Source organism: Crinia signifera, chromosome 11, assembly GCF_055691185.1.
Source record: "Crinia signifera chromosome 11, ASM5569118v1, whole genome shotgun sequence".
NCBI lineage: Eukaryota > Metazoa > Chordata > Amphibia > Anura > Myobatrachidae > Crinia > Crinia signifera.
Genome location: NC_139227.1, coordinates 38,337,641 through 38,350,612, shown reverse-complemented (window position 1 = coordinate 38,350,612; position 12,972 = coordinate 38,337,641). Strand labels below are relative to the sequence as shown.

At 49.1% G+C, this 12,972-nt stretch overlaps 1 protein-coding gene across 1 annotated transcript in view; it reads right to left on the bottom strand.

Annotated features, from left to right (window-relative positions):
• Positions 1-12,972, bottom strand: part of LOC146046316 (fatty acyl-CoA hydrolase precursor, medium chain-like) — a 47,574-nt gene that overhangs the window by 13,292 nt on the left and 21,310 nt on the right. The window contains exons 4-8 of the mRNA XM_083165572.1: positions 12,014-12,147; positions 11,530-11,683; positions 9,926-10,039; positions 5,840-5,935; positions 4,047-4,187 (exon numbers count right to left, since the gene is read on the bottom strand). Of these exons, the coding sequence (XP_083021698.1) occupies positions 4,047-4,187; positions 5,840-5,935; positions 9,926-10,039; positions 11,530-11,683; positions 12,014-12,147 (639 nt within the window). The remainder of the gene's footprint in view (positions 1-4,046; positions 4,188-5,839; positions 5,936-9,925; positions 10,040-11,529; positions 11,684-12,013; positions 12,148-12,972) is intronic.

The following is a 12,972-nucleotide window of genomic DNA, read 5'->3' as shown; positions in this document are numbered from 1 at the left end:
AGTGTTGACACAGTACAAACAAACTTAAAACGGACACAGTTAGTCCCCTAGTACATAGTATTTTACTATCTAGGAATTGTACTATTGCGAGTCTCCGTACAGACCCTGTGGCTTAGAGATCTGCGGCTTTTGATGAATGTCTGCACATACATAATAGTGCAGCAGAGCCAAACCAAACTGTGATATAATTATAAACGCTGTGATATTAAAAGAGTAGCATTGCTATTTCTATTTTACTGTTTGACATTTCATGCTAATTAATAAACTCATGCATGTGATAAACTCGCGGACAACTCAATACGCATAATACAAAATTACATAGTGGGGTACAGTATATTGCTTGACCATTTATACTAACTTAAAACGGACACAGTTAGTCCCCTAGTATATGGTATTTTACTATCTAGGGATTATACTATTGTGAGGTTACGTACAGACCCTCCGTTTCACCACGGTACCAGAGTGTTGACACAGTGTCAACTATTGAATTCTTTGTACAAATAGGTAGCAGGAGTTATAAATCATATAAATCATTGAAACAATTACCAATCAATGAAGATATAACAGTGTTTACAGAAACAGCAACAAGTGTTACAAGAGGAATTGTCCCACACTTGTAGCATACATTGTTTCTAACATAAACGCAACACAACAGGAACATATTAATTAAATTAAAAGACTGATCGAAGACACACAAGTCCCCACATGTGCTGTTTTTAACACGCACTATGTTTTCACTTTGTTTGTCAATTTATGTGTTTTGGTTTTATATTTCGCGTTTTTTTAAATAAACAAATTAAAGGTTAATTTTTATTGACTCTATTTAATTCTCTCTGGTGCACCACAAACAAGACACACGTTCTCTTTCTCTATATTCTTAGGTTTCAGTTTACAAAGTTTCGGGAGCTTGCTCCTGAAGCGTCACCCCTGGGGCTTAGGTGTCCAAATCTTGTATGGCAGATCATAGAATCGGCATGAAGGGTTTGGCACTGCTGTCACTGGCGCCCTCAACCCGCAGGGCTTACGAGGCGGCCTGGAGGGATTGGGAAGAGTTTCAGTCTGCGCCTGACACTAGCGGTAAGTCGGTCGAGGACCGGTTACTCGCATTCGTATGGGGGCATTATGTAAGAGGCAGATCAAAGTCGGCTATGACGGCGGCTTTGGCGGGTATAGCTTTCCACAGCAGGCTGAGAGGGGAGCAAGATCCCACAGCCTCTTTTGTATTAAGTAAGGCATTGAGGGGCTGGGCTAAGCAGCGGCCAGTGCCTCCTGACACTCGGCGGCCTATAGATGAGCGCATGCTGGGGGAGCTAGTGGCAAATCTGGATAAGGTGGCTGATAACCCTTTCGAGGCTGCGCTCCTGAAGGTGGCCTTTACATTCGCCTTTTTCGGGGCACTCAGGATTGGGGAACTGGTAGCTGCGAGCAAGAAGGCCCAGTCTGGTCTTAGGTCGGAGGACGTGGTTCTCCATGAGGACCACGTCCTGTGCAGGATACAGAGATCCAAAACAGACCAGTTGGGAAAGGGTAGTTGGGCCACCCTGCGATCCAGTGTGAACCAAGCCATTTGTCCTGTAGCATTGTGCAGGGACTACATGTCTCTTAGGCCGGTTGGAGCCATCCAGTTTTTGGTGCACACAGATGGTGTGCCCCTCACCCGTTTTCAGTTCGGGGCTGTGTTTAGACGGTGCTTGACCGGCATAGGCCTGAGGGCTCAGGATTATGGGACACACTCCTTTCGCATAGGGGCCGCAACATGCGCAGCAGCGGCGGGGCTTCCACCCTCTGCCATACAGAAGGTAGGGAGGTGGAAGTCATCGGCTTATAGGAAATATATAAGATTAGATAAGTTAAATAAAGTAGATAAGTTGTAGAATGCGCCTGTTGCGCCAGCCCAAAAACGTAAGTTTACAATCGGTTCTGGAACGGCTAGCGTTCGGGAATCGACGGTGTGGAGTGAATTTTTTACTTTTTCCTCCGAGATAGAACTAATTCAATTCGGCTGTCACCAAAGTTCACCGGAGGTTTTTTAAGTTTTTCACCTTCACTTGGGCTGTTTACTGTATTCTGGTTGTGTTACAGTGTATAATATATTGATGTTAACGTTAGGTTTTTTCTCTTTCAGCCTTTTCCCTTTCCTCATCACATCAGGGGAGAGTTTGGGTAGTGGGCCACTCATATATTTTTTGGGCGGCCAGGCATCCCATGGCCTCCAGAGCTTTAGGCTTGCTACGAGCTGACTCAGTGCAGTGGTTTGGGGTTAGGGGACTTCAGTGGGGTGGGCTTTATAGCCTGCTGGTTTCCAAGGCCCGCAGTTCCGGTCCCCCCAACACATTGATTATACATCTAGGGGGCAACGACCTGGTTAAAAATACAGGGCTCTCACTCATGTGTAGCATAACGGCTGACCTGGAGCGCATTGCGGCCCTTTGGCCAGGAGTGCGGTTAGTGTGGTCTGATATCGTCCCCCGGCTTCAGTGGCGGGGCTGCAGGAATGCAGTTGCCATAGATAGGGCAAGGCGAAAGGTGAACCACGCGGTTTCCAGGAGGGTGAGCGCCATGGGGGGTAGGGCAGTGCGGCACCCCACGATAGTTAGGGAGTCGGCCCACCTTTATAGGTCAGACGGGGTCCACCTGTCTGACGCGGGCATGGAAATTTTCCTGGGCGACATCTTTTCTGGCGTGACTCGGCAATAGGAAGGCATTAGGTCTAGTTGAGGGGTGGCGGGCCTGGTCCCGGGCGACCTTGTTAGGTCTGGGGAGCCTTGGCAGTGGCGAGAAGGCGCTCTCGACCAGCAGTCGGGTGAGGTGTCAGGTGGTCACCGTGCGGTATTACCCCCCCCTTGCCAGGACGGTGGGCGAGTCCTGAAATGAGCGGGGACGGTGGGCACTTCCTTGAGGTGTCCGCGCCTTACCTTAGAGGGGGCGGGGAGCCGTCACGGTGCAGGCTGTACCTTACGTAAGGGGTGTGTTTGTTAGATTGGAGCGAGGCAGTCGCTGCCATTGACATACACCTCTGACTGGTGCTGGTCTCAAGTGCTGTCTTGGCCATCCCTTTGATAGACTAACAAGGGTCATACCACCTAAATAAATAACTTGACCATTTTAAACTTATGCCATGGTTGTCTGAGTCTTATTTTTAGATAAGGTGTCCGCGTGAATTATTTCTAGGAGATTATTGTAAAGGTAACAACAAAGGGCAACCAATATAATCCCTTGGGCGCCTTAGGCAAAACGAAGGCTGCATAAGCCAGAGTGTAGTTAAGAGCCCGGGGATTTAGGGGTTAAACGCAGATACACATGCAGCATCAGAGCAGTGTGTAATTCTTAGACAGGTTAGCATGTGGTGCTTATGGGCCAATCAGCACCCAGAGGGGAGGTAGCTTAAGGGGGGTATATAGGGTCCAGCTTGGGGGAGGAACTTCCTCTTGGAATCCGGATTCCCACCCTCCCATCCCTTCTTTTCTTTCCTCTCTCTGGTGCTCATTGCCTTCGGGCTGTCCAAACAATTCGGTTAAATTTAATTTAGTTTAAAAATCGGCGAGAAGGCGCTCTCGACCAGCAGTCGGGTGAGGTGTCAGGTGGTCACCGTGCGGTATTACCCCCCCTTGCCAGGACGTTGGGCGAGTCCCGAAATGAGTGGGGACGGTGGGCACTTCCTTGAGGTGTCCGCGCCTTACCTTAGAGGGGGCGGGGAGCCGTCACGGTGCAGGCTGTACCTTACGTAAGGGGTGTGTTTGTTAGATTGGAGCAAGGCAGTCGCTGCCATTGACATACACCTCTGACTGGTGCTGGTCTCAAGTGCTGTCTTGGCCATCCCTTTGATAGACTAACAAGGGTCATACCACCTAAATAAATAACTTGACCATTTTAAACTTATGCCATGGTTGTCTGAGTCTTATTTTTAGATAAGGTGTCCGCGTGAATTATTTCTAGGAGATTATTGTAAAGGTAACAACAAAGGGCAACCAATATAATCCCTTGGGCGCCTTATGAGCGTGTTATTTCCATGCTTTTCCCAAATGTGCCCCCCCTCAATGTCCTACCTTAGGCAGTAACCAGCCAAACTCCTTATTGTTCACGCCGACAATAAGGGGGACCTTATTGCTTTCCTTGCCTGCCAATATCTCTTCTGCCGGCTTGGGTAAAAAGACGCCGTCCACACTTACAGGCAATGGCAGGAATCCCTGTGCGGGGAGACAGCGACATTCGTTGTACATTATTACAGTCTATTGCTTTCAAAGGTTCACACAACCCCCAGCAGAGGGCAGTAGAGGGTTGTTCCAGTACAGGACTCTGGGCCAGAATCAGATTTGTAAATAAAGCATTAAAGCATGTTGCCATATAAGGGGAGCAAATACAGGGTTTCTGTGCAGGGTAAATACTGGCCGTTTTTGCATGTAGCTCGCAGTCGCAGATGACAGACAGCTTTATTTTTACACTGCATATTAGTATTTTCAGCCATATCCTTATATCATCCTTGTTTTCGGACATAACCAGGCGCGGTACACGCTCTATATCTGAGGTGGGTGTGCAGATCCTTTCCTAAATATCTCCCAGGAGACCCCGCCCTGAGCGATCCTGATATGCATGGGGCTATAGGCATACATAGTGAACCACATTTTGTCTTCAGGAGTAATTTGATGAAAGCCATTCACTCCCTGGCTGCAGGTTGGGAAGCAGATAAAGAATGCTGCCCTCTGATTGGAGGATAGCCCCCGCAATACACCAATCATCATGCTGTCAGCCATTCACTGTCTGGCTGCAGGCTGGGAGGTAAGTAGAGAATGCTTCACTCTGATTGGTGAATAGCTCCAGCCATCCACCAATTAGCATGCCGCTGGCAGCCATTCACTGTCTGGCTGCAGGCTGATTGGCAGATAGAGAAAGCTGCCTGGACTCTATATTCCCAATCAGAGCAGCCCAACAGCATTCTCTGCCTGTTTCCCAAGTACCTGCCCAGGGCAGATGATGCCACCAGCCAGCCCGTCCCTGCTCAAAGGCCCCCAGAATCATGGGGCCCTGGGCAACTTCCGTAGGTTAATATGGCACTTTTTGAACATAAGATTTATACCAGGGAAGGGCTGTTCCTTAAAATGAGAAACAAAATTCTATAAATGTTCTTGTTGTATACTTTTTGTCTCCATAACACGGGCTGTGAAGTCCTGTGAGGGCGGCCTACTGCTAGATAGTAATGGGGGCAAGGGGCACATATGATAAGAGGCACATGTGATAAGAGGCGGTACTTTGACCTAAGTGCAGCGATAATGCAGCCGCCTGATAACTATGACCCAATGAAAAGTGATGAATCACTGAGTCTGATAAAGGACAACTGAGAAAGCCACAAAGGTTCTACAATACAGCGGCAATTACTGCAAAACAGAACAGTCATCATGGCAGCTCCTATCTACATTGCATCTTAAAGATCCAGATAATAACTAATCCTACTCTCATGATTTTGATGATGTCCTGATAGTTACAATCCTTTAGGGACTATTTGTCATTGGGGTGGGACAGCTGCTGTGAAGTAGCTGTCCCCATGACAGTGGGATCATGCTGTGCAATGCCTGCAGAGGGATCCACTCAGATCCCTCTTCAGAAGCTTGGACCTCCCACAGGAAGGAATGGGGCTCTTAGAAACAGCGGTTCCGCATGTGGATATAATTCATTGACAAGGATACTTAGACAATGTCCATGTCGAATATAACATTAGAGACCTTTTGACTATCAACTTTAGCAATGATGACCTTAAGCCTGTCGGCCCAATCTATAATGACCAGGCCCCTTATAAACATGGTGTTCATTATTAGGGTCTAGATACAACATTGACAAAACTTACCATCGCTGCTGACACCGAGAGAATCTCCTCCTCTGATTTCCTTTTCAGGCACTCTCCCACAGAGGCCGGCTCACAGCCTGACAAACCGGCTACAAACTGTGAAGTCAAATACATATTATTTACACAAGGCATTATAAGACATGAGCCAAATGTTTCATTGGTATTTGTGTATTAGCCGGGCGGCCGATTAGCATAGTATGCAGGCATAGGCTAGCTACGCTGTCAGCGTGGCGAGCGCAGCGTGCCCCGCGAGAAGAAGCGGAACACGTGAAGTAATACGCTTCTCCTCGCCACATTTAGGACTCGGTAGCTCGCTGCGCTCACCACACTTTTTAAAATCAACTCCACACCGACGTGGATAGTGAACAGGACGGGAGGACGCGTAATGTGTCCCCTCGCTGCGTTTGCCATGCTTCGGGCTGACGTGGATAGTGGGGGAGTTTCAGGAGCACATCCACACCTGTCATATCATACATCTGAGACAGTAATGACAACATGTGTTAACTGGATTTTAGGTAATAATCACAGCGGGAACACTATGCTCATTCTGACAGAGACAGTGCCTACGCGGCCGCGGGAACACTACGCTGATTCTGACAGGGACGCTCGCGGGAACACTATGCTACAGTACTTCTGACTGACTACGGTAACTATGCTGGCTCTGACTGACTGCGCTAACTACGCTGGCCGTGGGAACACTACACTGATTCTGACAGGGACGCTCGCGGGAACACTATGCTACTTCTGACTGACTACGCTAACTATGCTGGCTCTGACTGACTGCGCTAACTACGCTGGCCGTGGGAACACTACACTGATTTTGACAGCGCCGCTACATTAACTACGTACCTGGCGCCCGGCTAATACACAAGTACCATTTCATTAATCCTGAGGTTATATGCAGAGGGTGAAATTGAGAGATTTGGGAAGAAATCTCCAGGTTTTTTTTAAAGTGGCAATCATTTACACTGCAAAATCAAACTGGTTTTGCTGTGTAAATGATTGCCACTTTTAAAAAACTGGAGATTTCTTCCCAAATCGCTCACTTTTTTAATCACTCATCCTATTAAATTTCACCCAGAGATTGTTGAGATTGCAAAACCAGGTCGGTTTCCCCGGAACTTATCACAACAGCCTTTTAAAAGGACACTTACTAAAACAATAGGATTTATAAAATTATCATTTGTTTATATGGCGCCACAAGGGTTCAGCAGCGCCTAATAATATATAAATGAGCAAACACATGAAAACTATGACTTAGTGTACAGGGCAATGTACATGGTACATAAAGATGGTTGCATCCGGAGACAGGACACTGACATAATCATTAGGGTGGCAGAGACTGAGGTTGAGGTGCCGCTGTGGGGAATATGGAGTAATAAATAGTCTAGGGAAAAGTCCAGGGCCACTATTCCCTGTGCTGGGGGGGGGGGGGGGGGGGGGGAGAGACTCAATTATACCCCTTTTACACCAAAAACCCTGGTCTTTGAACACGGATGTTTCCAGAGTTGGACCCTGCTTCATACCCATTTACACAGCAATTCGACCTGGGTCGGACCAGGGTCTGCACCATTTATACTGGACCTGGGTCAGCCCTGCCTTTCCTTGTGCAAAATGGCCTGAAGCATCACATCACCTCCCCTGCATCTCATCACCCCCCCTGAAGCATCAAATCACCTCCCCCTGCTCATCTTTACCCCCAGAAGCACCAAATCACCCCCCCCCCCTGCACATTTTTACCCCCTGAATCACCAAATCCCCCCCCCTGCACATATTTACTCCCTGAAGCATCACATCATACCCCCACCACCCCTGAAGCATCACATCAGCCCCCCACGCCCCTTGCACATCATCTCCCCCCTGAAGCATTACATCATATCAGCACCCCACCTCAACCCAGTGTGGGGACCAGCCTCCAGGCAGCGGGATCCGGCAGTGCAGGGCAGGCGGGCAATCCAGCGTATAGGAAGTTGCCAGTGCATGGGAAGTAACCCGTGGGGTCCCTGCGGCGGATGGGAACTAGTAGCGGTAGTTCCCAGCCGCCGCAGGGACCCTCACCGGTTACTTCCCATGCGCAGAATGGACTCTGCCGCCGTCGACATCCCATACGCCGGATGGACGCCCTGCCCGCCTGCACTGCTGGACCCCGCGCTGGGGGGGGGTGATGATGTCACCAGGATCCCGCTGCCTCCACGTCGAGTGAAACCGGCAGCCGCGGTGAGCATCCCCTCCGTCTCCCCCTCAGCAGCCTGACAGATCGCCCCCCGCCCGCCCCTCAGCAGCTGCAGACACCACTCTCCTCCCGCAGCATGCCGTGCACGGACCCGCTGCGGGTGCCTCAACCCGCAGCGGGACCATTTACACCGGGCTCTACACGGGTCCTAACCGTGTTCTACCCAGGTCAGGACCTGGGTAGAGGACCCGTGTAAATGGACACGGTTTGACCCCATTTACACCGCCGAAGATCCGGGTCTGACCCGCCGCTGACCCGGATTTTTCGGCGGTGTAAAAGGGGTATTAGCCTGCTATTCCATGATTTTTTTGTTCCAAACCATGGAATAGCAGGCTAATACCCCTTTTACACCGCCGAAAAATCCGGGTCAGCGGCGGGTCAGACCCGGATCTTCGGCGGTGTAAATGGGGTCAAACCGTGTCCATTTACACGGGTCCTCTACCCAGGTCCTGACCTGGGTAGAACACGGTTAGGACCCGTGTAGAGCCCGGTGTAAATTGTCCCTCTGCGGGTTGAGGCACCCGCAGCGGGTCCGTGCACGGCATGCTGCGGGAGGAGAGTGGTGTCTGCAGCTGCTGAGGGGCGGGCGGGGGGCGATCTGTCAGGCTGCTGAGGGGGAGACGGAGGGGATGCTCACCGCGGCTGCCGGTTTCACTCGACGTGGAGGCAGCGGGATCCTGGTGACATCATCACCCCCCCCCCAGCGCGGGGTCCAGCAGTGCAGGCGGGCAGGGCGTCCATCCGGCGTATGGGATGTCGACGGCGGCAGAGTCCATTCTGCGCATGGGAAGTAACCGGTGAGGGTCCCTGCGGCGGCTGGGAACTACCGCTACTAGTTCCCATCCGCCGCAGGGACCCCACGGGTTACTTCCCATGCACTGGCAACTTCCTATACGCTGGATTGCCCGCCTGCCCTGCACTGCCGGATCCCGCTGCCTGGAGGCTGGTCCCCACACTGGGTTGAGGTGGGGTGCTGATATGATGTAATGCTTCAGGGGGGAGATGATGTGCAAGGGGCGTGGGGGGCTGATGTGATGCTTCAGGGGTGGTGGGGGTATGATGTGATGCTTCAGGGAGTAAATATGTGCAGGGGGGGGGATTTGGTGATTCAGGGGGTAAAAATGTGCAGGGGGGGGGATTTGGTGCTTCTGGGGGTAAAGATGAGCAGGGGGAGGTGATTTGATGCTTCAGGGGGGGTGATGAGATGCAGGGGAGGTGATGTGATGCTTCAGGCCATTTTACACAAGGAAAGGCAGGGCTGACCCAGGTCCAGTATAAATGGTGCAGACCCTGGTCCGACCCAGGTCGAATTGCTGTGTAAATGGGGTATGAAGCAGGGTCCAACTCTGGAAACATCCGTGTTCAAAGACCAGGGTCGGACCAGGGTTTTTGGTGTAAAAGGGGTATAATGGAGTCCCGCCTGGGGCTATTCGACCACACTCTGCACTTCCCCTCTAAATAGCCTGCTATCAGGTGCCCAAACTTAGGTCTGGGTACCTCTCCTGGATTCTATGTATTATCGCCAGATAACAGGGTAATTTACTGGGTAAGAAAAAAAAAAAAGATCTCTAATTGAATTGCCCCAGACGTTAAAGCCAGGGTATTGTATACGACTTTTTGGTATACCTGGTAAATTACTGCATCTAATTGAATTTCACATTGTCTTACAGTACACCGTACAGTGGGGGCTGCAGGGGTTGGGCTGCAGCACAGTAAAAAAAATTCAAATGGGGTGAAACACCAACTGCCAATGAGTCAGTTAGGATTGGCAGTTGGTGGCAGTTGCTGTACCTCCCCTATTTGAAAACCCCCGAAGTCTCCATTGTTAATAACACATAGATAGGAGTACTTACATTTCTATAGACATGGAGCTGTTCATTCTTGCTGACCACTAACGCAGATATGGTCATGACCCCACTCTCAGCGATGGCTCTGTGGAACAGGCCCTTAGATAGAGGCGATAACACCTAGGAGGAGAAACAGAAATTATTATGTCTCACACGCATGATATTGATAAGAGGGCCAGGAAGAAACAATGACCTTGGTATAGCTACGACCCTTGCCAGAATGCAGTGTTGGACTGGGACATGAAGGGCCCACTGGGGGGATGCAGTAGAGTGGGCCCGAGTTTTAGAGGTCAGCCACCAGATAGGATGTGGCTAGCCACCACATACCATACTTGCCTACCCTCCCGGAATGGCCGGGAGGGTCCCTCAAATCAGGGACCCCTCCCGGCCCCCCGGGGAGGTGGGCAAGTCTCCCGCTTTTTAACCATAGCCCCTGGTATGAATTTCGCTGGTCTGCGGGTAGGGGGCTGGGCTAAAATGACGCGATTTGCATCATTTCAGCCCCTCCCCCCATCCACGGACCTGCAAATTGATGCTGCAGCCGGTCATGGGGGTGGGGCTTGGTGACATCAGCCGCACCCGGCCCCCAAAACAAAGCCTCTTCCTGCCCCCCTTTCATTCCTCTCCGGGCTTCTCCCGGGGAGGAGTTTCAAAAAGTCGGCAAGTATGCTACATACACTTGGCTAACAATAATGTGAATTTTAGCCTTGTTTCTATAGAAGTGAACCAAGAACCCTTGTTAATCAGTACGGCTCCACCAGACAACTGACCCTTTACTGGAGTAAACGTGTAATATTATAATGTCCGACTTTATTTCAGAACTCACACAATGTACATCTTTAATGCTCTGAATGCAAATCAAATCCAACTTCTCAGGAATTTTAGACCTGAAAGCGCCAGACTTTTCCAGACCAACCGGAATATACGATATATTATAATCGATGAAGGCCGGGATATGATAGGAGCCGAGTTAGAAAGTCTCACACAAAATAGCTCTACAAAGTCAGACGTAATTAGTTCAGGTTTTATTAGGTGACTTGTATTCAGCAAGTACATAATTACAGCACATTTGTAACAGACAATTGAAAATGATTTCTGACCTTAAAAATCCAAAATATATGTTGATCTCTCAAAATAGGTCATACCCAGTACCTATAAAATGTGTTTTATTTGGATCACAATGGGAATAAGATGCACAAGCAACTTCTGCTGATTAACATGATATACAGCATGCCTATATTCTGTGTGTGTGTGATTGCAGATTTATCTGCATAAATAAACGTTCTGCTACAGTGTTTTCCTGCCAAACACTGTAACATAAATTGGTATGCAGATACAGTCATAATTACACACAGAATGTAGGTATGCCACATATCATTTTAATCAGCAGAAGCTGCTTGTGGATCCTATTATGGTGTGAATAAGCCAGATTTTGTGGGGAAAAAGTGCAAAATGACATGTGCAATAGATTACCTATTTTGAGAGCTCAACTTATTTTTTTTTTGCCTGACTTTAAGGTTAGAAATTATTTTAACATTAATATTTGTTGTAAATCTACTATAATTTTGCATTGCTGCCACCGCATACATATAGCTAAAGCGAGGACTCACGTGAGCTGAGACACTTGCTCCACCGGCTGATTCACCGAATATAGTGACAGACTGGGGGTCACCTCCGAAATCTGCAATATTTTCCTGTATCCACCGGAGGGCGGCAACCTGGTCGAGTAGTCCATAATTACCATTTAGTTGGCCATCCCCTGTGCTGGCACATAGAATAAAACAGTATATTTACAAGCCCAGATAGAGAAATAGAAGACGTGAGATATTTCTAGGACCACGAAACCTATTATGAGTTGTCAATGTAAAGGATTAATAGCATTTACACTCCCTCTCTGGGGCCCATTTATCAAGAATCTCTGGTATTCTATACAAACATATGCAGTGGCGGATTCATGGGGGGGGGGGGGGGAGTGTCACCAAGGCAAGTCCTTCCCCAGTGTTTTTTTTTCAGGATCCGCCTCTGTTGTCTGCTGTGCGATGTAGCATCATTAATATATATATTGTTGAGCCATTCAAAAGTTGGTCATTGTACCTCAGGAAGCCCAGGATTCCCACTCTGTACTGGATCGCCACAAACACAACGTCTTCATTGGAGCTGAGGGCAGAGCCATCATACATGCTGGCTAATCCGGCGACAAATCCCCCGCCGTGTATGAAGACCATCACCTGGATAAAGCAGAGGAGCACAGGGGCACTAGTATACTTTATACACAGCTGCAACAATTCCTATATAATGTGTATTATAGCGGTATCACAGATCTAGGCTTAAAGTAGATCTGATCATGAAAAAGGATCTTATTATGGTGTACAAGAAAAATTATCACAATTACATTACACTTCCTGAAGGTGCCCATACACTTATCCGATTTGGGCTGATTTCGGCCAATTGCGATGGTTTGGGATGAGAATCGGGCCTAATCGGATGTGTTTCACATCCCCTCCAACCTGATGTGTGGTCCCATGCGCATCGGATTGGAGTAGGGAGGTCGGATGGGCTGTACATTAAATTTATCAGATCGGACACATCATGTTTGTGTTTGCTTTTTAGAACCCGTGATGTGTTGGGTCGAAGCACCGCTGGCACACACCTTTGTGCAGCAATGGGGTCGGAGCAGCAACTGCGAGATAGTAATGGGCGACGGAGCGGGAAGCGGCTGGTGAATTTTGAAAAATATTTTGAAAAGACTGGCTGGACTCAGCCAATCAGATGGGAGCCTGCTGAGAGAGTTCCAGTCAGCCAGTCTTTTCAAAAGACCACCTGGCAAATACCATTACTAGCTCCCGGACGTTTTCGACCACGCTGCCCACCCATAGGCAAATGCAGTTGTGTGTGTGTGTGTGTGTGTGTGTGGGGGGGGGGTTGTTTCTGGTTATGTCGACATAGACACCATGTGTGTGTGTGTCGACCATGCCCATGTCGACCTTAAGCTTGTGTTGACCTTTTGACCTTTTGACTTTGTCAGCCTTTGTCAGGGTAACCTGTTGCCTGTC